The sequence below is a fragment of the Ptychodera flava genome, chromosome 22 (genome assembly GCF_041260155.1).
Source record: "Ptychodera flava strain L36383 chromosome 22, AS_Pfla_20210202, whole genome shotgun sequence".
NCBI classification, from domain to species: domain Eukaryota; kingdom Metazoa; phylum Hemichordata; class Enteropneusta; family Ptychoderidae; genus Ptychodera; species Ptychodera flava.
In genome coordinates, this window is record NC_091949.1 from 26,676,005 (window position 1) to 26,690,803 (window position 14,799).

General features: G+C 34.9%; 1 protein-coding gene across 1 annotated transcript in view; it reads left to right on the plus strand.

The window, feature by feature from the left end:
• LOC139123066 (polycystin-1-like protein 3) overlaps window positions 1-13,602 on the plus strand; it is a 28,607-nt gene extending 15,005 nt beyond the window's left edge. Inside the window, exons 6-13 of the mRNA XM_070689036.1 lie at window positions 8,366-8,427; window positions 9,013-9,103; window positions 9,185-9,507; window positions 9,956-10,067; window positions 10,620-10,747; window positions 11,101-11,329; window positions 11,487-11,578; window positions 11,993-13,602. Of these exons, the coding sequence (XP_070545137.1) occupies window positions 8,366-8,427; window positions 9,013-9,103; window positions 9,185-9,507; window positions 9,956-10,067; window positions 10,620-10,747; window positions 11,101-11,329; window positions 11,487-11,578; window positions 11,993-12,100 (1,145 nt within the window). The 3' untranslated portion in view covers window positions 12,101-13,602. The remainder of the gene's footprint in view (window positions 1-8,365; window positions 8,428-9,012; window positions 9,104-9,184; window positions 9,508-9,955; window positions 10,068-10,619; window positions 10,748-11,100; window positions 11,330-11,486; window positions 11,579-11,992) is intronic.
• Window positions 13,603-14,799: the final 1,197 nt, after the last annotated feature.

Here is a 14,799-nt window from a genome sequence, read left to right on the forward strand (position 1 = left end):
CTCGAAAAATACAAAGAAAGTCGCTAATCCATTACTTATCTCCTACGTCAAGATCATACAACTATAGAAACTCCGAGAGAAATTCATCAGCTTGATGAACACATTAGTCTTGATGAGTACACCTATGTACTCAAGAACATTGCAATTTGTAAAACGCCTAGTGTTGATGGCATTGCTGGTGAATTTTATAACCAATTCTTGACTTTTCTAGCAAAGGATTTCCACCAGGTTTTTCAACAATCAATTTCCGATGGCCTTCTTCCAAGGTCCTATCGTACAGCTGTTATCGCCCTCTTTCCGAAACAAGGTGATGGCGCTCTTCTCAAGAGCTGGATAGCTATCAGTGTGATTTGCTCTTATTATAAAATTTTCATAAAAGCTTTATCACTTTGCTAGAAACAAGCTTTGCAATATATCATTCCTGTATATTAAATACGGCTAGTTTTCAATCGGGTTCGAACCCACAACATAGGGCATCAGTCGTCTAGCGGAGAGGCCACAGAGAGAACCGCTCGGCTAAATCCCCAGACCAAGTTTTAATAATATTCATTTAATACGACATTGCATTCATTTTCATAACCAGATAAATCTTTCTATTCTTTTTTCGATCAGGTAAAGGCTTTTGATCGTTTCAGTCATCATTATCTTTTCCAAACTCTGCATGCATTCGGGTTTGGTTAAAACATCATTAACTTCATTTAACTTCTGTATGTACAAGCTGATAGTCTTGTCCGTGTTAACAGTTACTTTACTGCTCCAGTTCAGTTTTCAAGTGGTATAAGGCAAGGTTGCTCCTTATCTGGTCAGCTTTATGCCATTGTTATTGAACCTCTTTTACACAAAGTTAGACGAGATGACTGTCAGAGTATTCAGGGTTTTACGATTCCAAATTTAGGTATACGTAAATGTAGACTTTCAGCTTATGCTGATAACGTTTATAATCTTGTTACTCGTAATACTGATTTTTTTATTGGTTTTCTGTCTATAGCATGCAAGTAATGCAAAAATAAATTATCGTAAGTTTCAAGGTCTTTAGGTCGGCACATGGCGTTTGCACACTGATCACGCTTGAAATTCTGTTGGTAAGTATTGGTCTCAAAGTCCTTGGTACTAAATTGGGTAACAGTAACGAGAATTGTAAAAAAAACTGGAGTGAGTGTGTTACAAAGATTGACAATCATAGTGGAATAGAAATGTTCCTGCTATGTAATTCCAAGGCCATATTATCATTATTAATCAGCTTGCTGAAACCAAACTCTTTCATCAATTAATTTGCTTCTGTCCTCTTGCTTTAATCACTGATGAAATTCAGCATATATTTGTTGATTTCTTCTGGCAAGGAAAACATTGGTTGCCAAGTCGAACAGTTTTTGCTCCATTGAAGTTAGGAGGGCAAAATCTTATCGATTTCTTTTGTCTTTTGAAAGATTTCAGGTTAAATTATTTTCAAAGATATCGGTAATCAGGTCTGGAAGATCCTTAATTTTTGTTCGCTTATTTTTATTTTAGAAGTGTTTATAATCTCAATTACGCTTCTCTACTTTTTACAGTCAATTTTCGGTCTTTTCCAGAATTTCTGCCTTAATTTTATCTTGAGCTTTTGAGAGTCTTGAAGTCATGTATTTTTTGAGAAAAGACGGACCCACTTCAATCACAGACATTCTCCATGAAGCCCCTTTTTACGATGACTGTGTTACTTTTTCAAAGTCTTGTGGTAGCACTCTTATTAATCATATTATCAGTTTTTAAAATTGTCTTTGTAGCACTCTTGTTAATCATTTTATCAGTGCTCGCGTTACAAAACTTGGGAATCTCGTTGACCCTTTCCAGAAAACTTGGCGCTCCCTAAGCCGTTATGAAAACCTTGTTCCTATTTATTCGCATAGAATTTTATCAAATACGGTCAAGACATTGATGTATTCCCTCCCCTGTAATAGGATTAAAATCCAAAGTTCTATTGAAAAGAAAATTGTTTTGGATGTCTTGTCATCGTCCTTCATATTCTTTCTAACTCATTTGTAAACGCACTGATGACAATATTGTTTTAATTGTCGTCTGTATAAATTTGAAAAGGGTAGCATATATAAATTCTTCACTGTCGGGAATAATAAACGTCAAATTACAGTTTTGAGAGATCTGCTTTCATTTCCCGGAAATATCAAACCTTTTTAGCTTCTTGTTATCTAAGTCCGATTCCGGAAAAGGTAATCTTGAATAGCGTCTTCTCCATGGTGTGTTTGTTTTTCTTGTCATAAATCTGTGCAAATTTCTGTCGCACTTTTCTTGTTTCGGAATTTTGTTTTGCTTTCTCCTTTTCAATTGAGAATCTTCATGCACCTCTTATCTTGCCTTCTGTCATTGACAAAATTGTGCTTCTTTTCAGATACCATTGGTATCTTTCCTCATGTTGCAGTGTTATAACTTCCTGTTTGCCTTTTTTACCAGTTATCTCGGTGTCGTCCGGCTTCAGCATCATAGCCATTTCGCAATTGTCAGTTTTTTGATGTTCTTTATAGTGTCTAACTTTGCTTAGCTTTTTCAGAAATTGATCATCAGATATTTTTACCTGTTTATCTGATTTCAATTTTATTTTTCGTCTCTAAAATTGAAATTATTGGATATATACTTTTCTGTCAAGGGGTTTAATTTCAGTAATAAACGTTAATTTGAAAAATCAAATTAAAAGTTTTTCTTCTTCCGCCATATTGGATAGACGTACAGAAGAAAGGCTCCTACTTGTTTTGATTTTCTACTAGTGAGAAGTGCCATCCTTCGTCAATTGTCATCAGTTTGCGTTGTGAGAAGTGTTTAGTTCTTTTGGGTCTTGTTTCCGGTCCGGTTTCATCTTCGACTAGGTGGATTTCCTTCGATTTTACTTTTTGTCATTTGTTAACCCATGGTCGGCAATATGGCCACCCGAGAGGACAAGCCATTTCGGAATTTGACACGCAAGCATGCTGTCAGGTATACTAATACGGAAGGTGTCCCCGTTGAAAACTATGTCGAAGAGATTGCAAAGAAAGTCGGAAGTGAAAATATTATTGCTGCATCTAGAACGAATTAGTTCGTTGTTGTATTCTTAGCAACTCTCGGTAATGTTGAAAGCATTGTTGAATCGAAGTTTGCTTTGTTTGATGAATTAGTTGATGTGGAACACATGGTGAAACCGGCCTCAAAGATAATTCTGTCAAATGTTCCTCCTTTCATTCCTGATGAAGTTTTGGAGGAACATTTATGGAAACTTGGAAGAGTCGGTGGACACCTAAGAGCATTTAATCTATTTAATAATAATTTATTTCTCATATTCTTTTGAAAAAAGACAATAATTTGTACACATTGAAGCGTTACAATGAGAAAAGGACTGAAAAATAGTTGCTCTAGGCACTAATCGGGTTCAGCCTCAAACTCAAGAAAGATTGATGTACAGGTTTTTTAAATATGGCGACTGTTCCGATATATCACAGTGACAGATATTACAGAAAGTTAATGAACTAGGCATGAAGCCTTGGAAAAAATACATGAAAACACAAAACTACAGCAAAAAAGCGAAAGGTAACTGTGAGAGAAAACGGTCTGAGTTACAAAATCAACAAAACTACAATTCCAGTAAATAATTTTTAAGCTCTCGTTTGAATCTAAATCTGGAAGTGATGTTTTTAAGATCCTCTGGAATGCTGTTCCATACTACAGTACCAACAAATTTGATAGAAGTTTGTCCTAAATTGCTTCGGAATTTACGGGGGTGGAGAAAATTTTTGTCTTTGGACCGAGTACTGTACATATGATCATTTGGGGAAAAATATGATTTGAAATTCATTGGAAGTTTATCATGTAGAACATCGTAAACGAAAATTGCGACCTGAAGCTTGAATTGTTTATACACATCAAGAATTTTAAGTTTCTTAAATAAAGGGGCAGTATGAGCGTGATAGCTACTACCCGATATGATACGCACAATTCTTTTTTGAATAACAAAAATATCTGATAAATATGACTGGTATGTAGATCCCCACACCTCTAAACCAAAAGAGATGTGAGGTAAAACAAATGCATTATACAACATTAAAAGTATTTCATTTCTCAGTCACAGTCTCAGAAAAGCTTCTCAAAATCAGCTTATTTGGTCAGGAGTGAAAACATCAAACTCCTTTGAAGATCTGAGCGAAATGTCTGATCATGACAATGAGTCTGTTGCGTCTGAAATTTCTGACTTATCAGAATATCAAGAAAAGCTACAAATCAAGCCATCTAATTTGCTTGAGTTTTTAGAAGACATTAAAGGCTCTAAAAATATGATAGAAAAATGTAAAGATTACTGCTCAGACTTTAAAGTTCTCATAACGTCATTTGCTAACTTTCGCAGGTCAGATATTGTCACAAGTCAACAAAAAGTTCGTATCCATAAACTTGTTGCAAAGTTACAACAACATGTTAGACAATGTAAAAGCTTGGCTATTACTAAACATGGGCAGTAAAATCGTTCTTGTTTTATCTTGTCTAGTGATGGCAAGTTTCATTTCTTGGAAAGTAAATGGTTGCCATGATTCTTTGAAACGGTATAACATTTTGTCTTCGTTGAAGTCCAATCATTATGCTGATTTTTATTTTTTACAAGAAACCCATTCTACAGTGGCTAATCAGGCTCAGTGGCAAGTAGTTTGGCGCGCGCCTATTTATTTCTCTCATGGTACTAGTAATTCTGCTGGGGTTGCAGTGCTGTTTCCACGAAACAACCAGATATATTAACTGAAAATGCTCACGTATTTCATTATATATTGCAGTTATGCGTAAATTTTAACCTTTGCCACATGTTTGCAACTTCATTGAAAGTATTATGATCAAAATAATGAACAATAATCACCGCCGATTAGGTCATGAAGTATACAAACAGTTAATTAGCTGAAATGAAAATATCAAAGTTCTTTTACTGCTGTCATTGTATCACCACTTTATATAGCAAGTGTAATTACAATTGGCCAAGTCCTTCAAGCTATATATGCCGAGCTGCGAAAGCTTATGAGACATGCAAATTATAAATTAGGTGACATGAAAATGTGAAATGACTTTTGATATTGTTTTAACCTGGCATAATCATCAATGTACATAGCATGTTTTGCCAACTTTGATCAAGTAAATCACAGTATATATCCCTAATAAGCAAAGTTCATTTAATATTTAAATTTATAATTGGCTGAAGTAAAAATGCTTAATGATTTTCAATAATGTTGTATCATGGTATCTGCAATTTATGTAGCAAGTTTTGTCAACTTTGGTCAAATTGATTCAGATATATATCTCTAATTAGGTAAGTTCATTAAATATGCAAATTAGGAATTTGCTGAAGAGAAAATGCTTAATGACTTTCAATAAAACTGTATTATAGTGTCTTTAATGTACATAGCAAGTTTCATTAATTTTGAGCAAGTCAATTCATATTAATATCCCTAATTATGAAAATTCATTTAATATGCAAATAAGGAATTGGCTGAAGTAAAAAGGTTTAATGACTTTCAAAAATGTTGTATCATAGTAGCTTCAATACATGTAGCTAGTTTCATCAACTTTGGTCCAGTCAATTCAAATATATATTCCCTAATTAGCAAAGTCCATAAATATGCAAATTAGGAATTGGCTGCAGTTAAAATGCTTAATGACTTTCTATAATGTTAAATCATAGTGTCTTTAATATATATACAAAGTTTGGTCAATTTTGATAGAGTCAAATCAGACATATATCCCTAATTAGGAAAGTTCATTAAATATGCAAATAAGCAACTATCTTTCATGTCATCCCTTAATGGTTCCCACTGCTGATATATCTTGGTGTGATCAACATTTGTAGCAAATCTCATCAAATTGTGTGTAGTCGTTTTTAATGTATATCCGTTTTTTCTAAAAATCATTAATTATGCAAATGAGCAAAAAGTATTCAAGCCACACCCACAAAAAACTAAACAGTTCTTGCCATTTGCTAACTGAATCTATGTACCAGATTTGATTCTGATCTGATGAGCCGTTTTTGAGATATCGGACCAACAGAAAGACAGACAGACAGAAAGACAGACAGACAGACAGACAGACATCGCTGCGACATATGCTCACGTGTGTAAACACGAGAGCAAAAAATGTTGATGTTGATTCTGTAAAAAGTGTCGTCCAGGGTCGTCTACTTCATTTGCATATTAAAATGGATGACATTTCCTTTCATTTGCTTAATATTTATGCTCCTTCAGGTGGAGATGATCGTTGTATTTTCCTTGAAAGTCTTCATAAATTTCTCCTTGATTTTGATCTTGATGATGAAAATATTGTAATAGGGGGCGACTTTAATTGTTCTCTTGTTCCTGATTTAGATAGGTCGTCTCATATTGAACCACATATAAAGTCTTCGCAGGCTTTTTCTTCTCTTGTTAATCGCTCTAATCTTTCTGATGCCTGGCGTTATTTTCATAAGTAGGCTCAAAATTTTACGTGGCAGAGAGGAGAGCAAACAAGTCGCATTGATACTTTCTTCATCAACAAGAGGTTGACTGCGAAAAATTAAATGTGTCTATTGACTCTCCTACTGATTTATCTGATCACTCTCTTGTTTCTCTTGTTTAAACAATGAATTCGAGTGTCAACAAAAATCCAGTTTGGTGTCTCAATACTAGTCTTCTTAACGATGAAAATTACTGTACTTTAATTAAGGAATTCTGGGAAGGTTGGCGTAATGAGAAGGATAGGTTTCTTCTCTTTAGTCTTGGTGGGATATAGGAAAACAAAAGATTAAAGAATTAAGTCAGCAGTACAGCGCTGAACGTGTTCATCACTTTAAACCTCAAAACAAAAGCTTATTGACGAACTTCGTACTTTGGAAACATTGATTCATACTCAGCCTTCTCTGGAACAAGATATCATCAGCAAAAAGACCTGTTAGACAGTTTTCAGAAACTTGATACCAGAGGTGCAGTTATTCGTTCTCGTTTTCAACAGCTCAATGATTCTGATACTGATTCACAGTTTTTCTTTTCTCTTGAAAAATACAAAGGTTGTCGTAAATCCATTACTCATCTCCAACGTGAAGATTATACAATTACTGAAAATCGGAGAGAAATTCGTCAACTTACTCGTCAGTTTTATCAAAACCTGTTTACTGCTGAGCCTGTTTCGCCCGAAGCACAAAATACTTTGCTTCATGATCTCCCTCAATTACCTTCTGACAAAGTTACACAACTTGATGAACCCATTAGTCTTGACGAGTACACCTTTGCACTCAAGAACTTTGCGAAATGCAAAATTTTATTCTGGTGGTTTGTTTTAGGCCCGCCCTTCGATAAATCGTACATGGACAAAAATACTTTTGCGCTTTTAAATTTTCTTTTTACGACAGCTAAAATTGCAATTCATGTGACGAGACGAAATGCAATTAATGGCCATTATCCCTCAATCAGTAATATGCTTGTTTCTGTTTTTAAAAGGCGAGTTTGTTCTCGCATTCTAGAAGAATATAATACTTCACGCTCAATTCAAACATAAGTGCTTTCAAAAACATTTGGTGTATTAATGACGTCATTGCTTCCGTAGACATTCATTGAACAATTACTATTGATTCAATTTTGTTGTGATCACTTTTTTCTTTTTTGTGTGCTTTTACCTCTAAGCACACTTTCCCTTTTGCCAATACCTAACTCGTCCTGGGCACCATATACTTCTCAAGGAATGGGAGGGGTAGTCAGTTGAGAAGATTCTTCGTTGGCATGTACATGCCAACTTTGTGTATGCCAACGAAGAGTTTTCTCAATTTATCCCTTCTCATTGGCGGTTGGGTGGCTTTTTTTTCTGCAAGATATAAGGTGTTCTTGTCCTTTTTCATTGCAAATTTCTGTCGCTTTTGATTGTTTCGAAGTTTGTTTTGCTTTCCCCCTTCAGTGGAGATTTTTCATGCACCTCGCATCTTGCCTTCTGTCGATATCAAAATTGTGCTTTTTTCAGATTTATTTGGGTTCTTTGCCCATGTTGCAAGTGTTATAGCTACCTGTTTGCCTTTTCACCAGTTCTCTCCGTCTCGCTCCAGCTTCAGTGTCTTCGCCATTTTGCAGTTTTTGCTGTTGTTTAATAGTTCAACTTTTCTAAGTATTTTCAATAATTGAACATCATTTTTGCCATTATGCATTTGTCTGATCTCATTTTTGCTTTTCGTCTCAAAATTTGAATTGTTTTGATAGGTACTTTTCTGTACAGGAGATTAATTTTAGCAATAAACGTTAATTTGAAAAATAAAAATCTTCTTCTTCTTCTTCATAATCGTCATCATCATCATCTTCTTCATCATCATCATCATCATCATCATCATCATCATCAAACAACTTGGACATCAACATAGCGCAAGTCAAACCAACTGTAATAGACGTAAATACAACGCGTTCGAATGTGTCGACGACGAAAGTAAGTAAATGATAACATGATAGTCTCACCTGTTGTCATAGTAACCTTTCATCTTTACCGGATTTTCAATGTCGAGACACGCCCAATGAGACTAAGTAATTGCCAAAACGATTTTTCGCTTGACTGTAGTAATGGAATATCAATAAAGCGACGAGGCATGGAATTTTTATACATATGATATTAACTTTCATGGAGGATCGCTTTTTGTTGTCTTCAGCTATTATTTGACTCGAAACTGAAAGACTTTGAACTTGCTCAAACTTTCCTCAAGCAAATTTTCAACCTTTCTCTTTCAAAAAAGGTAAATCGAGGATTACCGTCCAAATTTTGGTTCAAGAGAAACATATCATCTAAGATATACCGATATTTTGCATTCAAAATGGCCGCCATGAGAGAAAAGAAGGAGAACCCGATTTTCACAATACTTTCTCTGCTCCACAAGCTTCAAAATGAGTCCCTACAAGTGGTAGTTCAAAATAACATTGTAAAAGTTTGAGAGAACGCGAGATGCATTTACCTTAATTTCGACTGGTTTATCTTAAAGTCTGTACATGCTGACATCATTGTGACACATCTGTTTGATAGATAATTGGGTATTTGGAAGAATTGTCTGAGTCGATTGGTGGGCTTCGCAGTGTTGTCGTATCATCCGAAGAAAGCCAATCAATAGCCCAAGGTGAGTAAAATTCAAACACAACACTGAACCCAATGCCCAATAAGAACGAGATAAATAAGCACATTAGCCTTTCTCTCACAGATATTTTACAGGTCATGGATGGAAGCATATCGGCAGTGGTGCATTCAATCCCACCATATGAAAACAGCGACAGTAACTTGGATCAGTTAACTCGACCCTTACTCAATGCAGCCGACAAGCTATCAAAATTTGTCCTTCGCAACACAGAACCTGGTTCTGGCCCTATTGTGATAGATACACAGTTTATTCTATTGGATTTGGAAAGCAACCTGGTCAATAATCTTACGAACTCGTCCATAATACTGGGGGATGGCAATGGCTTTACTTTACCAGCAGCAGACAAGCTCTTTTCTGTCTCTTCATCTGAAAATATCAATAGGATTGTAAGTGAATTTTGGTACTTTTTAGCGACATTAATTGCTGGATATATAATTTGTTTATCTGTTTATGTACATGTAAAAGTTTAAGATTGAGCAAAAGTAGTTTGGAAGTGTTATTAGAAATTGATACATGATAACTGTATGGTATTACGGTAATTTTACGTAAAACTGATACTTTATAAAAGAGGATAAACGTGTGTCTGACATCATCTTTTTCGAATTGTCAAGGTTAGTCATCGTTAGTTGAATATTCCATCTGAAAAGGGGGGGAATTACTAACAAATTCTACAAGGTCACAATATTTCTTGTCCCTGGCCAGAAAACTACTTTGAGTTTGATTTTCTTTCTCTGAAAACTTGATTCTCCAGTGATGAAAAAAGCAAAATGTTTCCATTGATGTATTTATTTGTTGTTCGAAGATTAAATTTCATTTCATTTCATGTAAATACAGTGTACACGATTAAAAAGAAAATCATTTCAAACACGGGTCGACGGCAACTTTAATCCGATGAATGACGTATTGAGTTTGACTTTCTCTGACAGAGATGACAATGAATTTGAAGGTAATTAATGCGTTTATTTTTATGGCCTTTGGGTAGAGTTTCAGCCTTTCTTTTTCAATAATTGAAAAACATACTTTTAAAGTTACAAAGAATGTTAATATTGACTTACGGCGATGATTCCAAAAATTCTACATTTATTAGAATAATCAAATTAAAGAACCAAAGATACTGCTTATATTATCATTGGTGTTTCGGAAACAAAAATCTCCAAATTATATTTCAAAAACTATGGCAATAATCGTACAAGTATAGTAATTGCACTTTCCACTTTTCATCTTTAACCATATGCCTAATCGACATTCAAACAAATTATTTACGAAGCTGAGATCATATATGTGTTCATATCTGTCGATTACCCCAAATGTCTTTTGAGATCGTTGACGATAGCCATTGTTTCTTCTCCACTGTGGTAAAATTATTGATGAAATTATGAGTGTGTACATTAACACACATGATTTGTTTTTCTTATGTAAATGTGAACAATATAAACATTTAGTAGACAGTGTGCACTTGGTTACAATATTGGTTCATTTTTCTGTATTTTTCTGCCAGTAAATAACACTCAGGAAAATGTCTTAGTAACGCTTGATACAGACCCTCCCCCACCAGCAGAGCAGACCTTCATACGAGGCATCTTTCTTGAAGTTCAGAATGTTACTTACTTTGAATTTGTTATCGAGGTAAGCAAATTAGAATTAACAAAGCGTTACAGGATTAGTGTTTCTTTTGAATATCGTGAGAAAATTGGTAGGGCACATTGCACCCGTCTCTGGCGTTTATAACACGTGAGTGTCCAAAAACTGCAAAGAAGACTATATAGAGTAATATCTATATATGAACTATGTAACACAACAAGGAAAATAAAGCTTGTCTTTACATCCTCGTTCATAATGGATATTAAACACAGCAGTTTACAAGATTTCATATTTAGTTGTGTAATGTAAATTTGAGTGTATGCGGGCGTATTTTCCCACTTCGAAATACACTCTATATTATTTTCATTCAGAAATGCTTTGACCTTATATTTGTGCAGATACACCAGTTATTCCACGCAGTCATTATCTGGTTTGAGCACTCTCAAGCTGTGTTTGGCAATACCACGGCTTATGTATTCAATAAGCGGCCGAATTGCACTGATAGTTGTCGTGGCTACCAGTTTTCTGTTGTCGTCACGTTCTACGGTGATTATTCCACGATCTTCATGCCAGAGCACTACTTTCTCAGATCTGGGGAGTATTATGTGACCTTCACGACACAAAAGTGTAAGTATTCTAACTTTTGCTTTTTTTTTCTTTTTAACGGTTGCATCGAATGTGTGCCCATATCATTGGAATGTGTGCCCATTAATTTTGAATGCGGATGCTCGTACGAGGTAATGTAGGTCTAATAATTTCGCCCCTTTGAATTTCCGTTCTGCAGATGACGACATTACGTTGTTAGTGAGTGTCAAGCGGGCAATGTGCAGTTACCTAAGTAATCAGCAGGAAACATGGAGGAGTGACGGATGTCAGGTAAACATGTTAAAGATACACTTCTTTATTTTTGTTTACTGTAAAACCGGAGGTACTAGTTGTAAGTAGTGCATCAGTCAGATAGAAGGTTTGGAAACGAAAACAAGCTCAATTGTATGTGTAGGAAAAATTAATTGTAATAGATAAAAAAGTCCATATGGTTTAAAATATGAATAGCAAAATGTATACTCCTCGTGCTATTCCTTCATATAGACAAAGGTGGGACAGTAAAATAAATATCATGCTATTTGAAGAGAAACACATTTTGGACAATCACATGGTATAAATGCGAGATATCGGTGCGAAATGCCGTCTAAATTTTCTTCACGATATTCTACAGTAGCATACATCGTTAACAGTTTATTTATTCTTACATAAAATATCTAGATAATTCACGGTTTTTCTCTCTAACAGGTATCCCCGGCATCGAACATCACTTCTACTCTGTGCCTGTGCAATCATCTAACCGCGTTCGCCCAGCCACCTATCAGCCACCCTTCAGTTTACAGTGGTTTGCGTTGATGTATTGGCATAACACTAACTAGATATATCGTCTAAATCAAGGTGTTGCCAACACTGTCAGGTGCAATTATCAGCTAAGCGGTAATATGAGTCGATCATAGAGGAATCAACTCTACAAAAGTTCAAACATAGTCGAGCAGGATGTGAGACGCAGTCAAAACAACATCACCACCACCACCACGAACGTCCAGGTACAGCCCAAAACGTATCACTTGCTTTCAGGGTGTAGATGTTTTGACTACGTCTGACCTCCTGCAAGACAATGTTTCAATTTTCGCAACGGTGATTTCTCTGTGATCGACTGGAATATGGGCTCAGCTGATAATTACACCTGACAGTGTTGGCATCATCTCGATTTAGACAAAATGTCTAGTTCACGTAATGCCAATGCATCTAAGCAAACCACTGTAATTTGAAGAATACAACTGGGGTATCACATGAAGTTTTGTCGACAGCATGCCGTATTCAAACGATTTTTATATACTCTATTGCCAAAGTTTGCAGCAACTTGTAACCAGATATTAACTGAAAATGCTCTTAAGTAACTATATATTGCAGTTGTCTGTAAATTGAAATTGTTGCTACAAGTTTGCAACTTCAGTGCAACTGTTATGATCAACATCATGAACAATATTTACCACAAATTCCAAAGGTCATTAAGTATACAAATAACTAATATACTGACATTAAAATATTTAATTTCTCTGACTGCTGACATTCTTTAACATTTTTACATAATGCAAGTGTAATAACCTATGGAAATTTATAAATTACCTGACATGAACATGCAAAATATCTTTGACTAATATAATAGTTGTCTCATCTATATACATAGTAAGTTTCATGAACTTTGGTAGCGTCCATCCTGACTTAAGTTATTTGATATGCAACATTAGTAATACCTGGTGAACTAAAGTGTTAAATGACTATTAATAATGTTGGATCATAGTATCTCCAATGAAGATAGCAAGTTATGTTAATAGTGATCAAGTGATTTCAGATATATATCCCTAATTAGAAAAAAATATCCAAAAATGCAAATTGTTTTTTTTTATATAACAAAATGCTAAATGATTTTAAATAATATGATTTCACTGTATCTCCCATGTACAAAGCAAGTTCCATCAACTCTGATCAAGTAAATCAAAATATATAGCACTGATTAGGAAGAGGTTTTAGATTTGCAAATTAGTAATTAGCTATAGACACAATACTTGATAAAATTCAAAAATGTTATATAATAGTATCTCCAATGTTGAATTTCGTCAAATGTGTTCTAGTCAATCCAGATATATCCCTGATAAGGAAAATTCATTAAATATGCTAAGTAACAATTAACTTACATGTCATCTCTTAGCATCTTTCACCGCTGATATATCCTAGTGTGATCAACATTTGTATCAATACTGATAAAATTGTGTGAAGCCATTGTCAATGTATATCTGTTTTTCTCCCATTATTAACTATGCAAATAAACATAAGGTATGCTCCCTCGAAGATATAATCAATTTTTGACATTTGCAAACTTAATCTACGTACTAGATTTGAATTTGTTCCAATAAACCTTTCTTGAGTTATCGCGCCAACAGACAGACAGACCGACACACAGACAGACATACTGCAATCGCTGTGACACCAGCTAACGTGTGTGAAAACGTGAGTTAAAATGTGGTCACAAGAGAGAACATCATATCGGCATGTTGTGTAATAGCTTGTTCATTATGCATTATGCATACTATTTTTAATTTTGACGCATCGAAATTAGTGGCATGGTGAAATCGAAAGCTGTTAGCTAGCTTATATCTCGGGGCATTCGTAGAGTGTAGGCTAAGGAAAAGGTTGATAGTGACCGTGTTACTTATTTAATGTCATTACAGAGTTTGTCTACACGACATAATGAGGGGTGAGAGAAGCAGTTACGCTTGAACAAGATCGTTGTTGACACAGTTCCCACTTGTTAATGGAGAGGATGATGTCCTTTCCATTAAATGAGTCTGTGACTAAAAATACTGCGATGCAGATAGGGCTTAATGGCCGAGAATAAGTACAATGATGGTGATAACGTAAAGCCAATCTTTTCCGCCACCCAAAATACAATAGGTCATTAAATAAGTCAAATAGCAATTAATTGACACGATTTTGCCAAATATTTTGCATCCCATATGACACCTGTACCACATTTCATAAAATTTGATGCAGTGCTTCGGGACATTCACTGTAAAAAAAATCATAATGTATGCAAGTAAGCAATGAATTTCAACAATACCGCTAAGTGTCATTGAATCGTATTACCATCTCTCATTAACGTTGATTCAGTATTTCTAGACATATCACTCGAATTGGGAAACATCATTAAAATATGCAAGTTAAAAGTTAATTAACATGACACTGATAAACGTCTTTTACTCACTGTTAAACCAATGTGAGCTCAACATCTCAACGAATTTCCAGAAATTTAAGTAACTAATTCTTGACATATAATCCTAATTACGAAAAGTTCATTAAATATGCACAGCAGCAGTAAATTGAAATGATACTGCTACATATCTTTGCACGCTATTATACTTCTGGAAGATCAACATCTGTACCACATTTCATCAGATTTGATGCAGTATTTCTAGACATGTCAAACTAATTATGAGAGTTCATTTAATATGCAAATTAGAAATCAATTCACACGATACTGCTTAGTGTCTTTG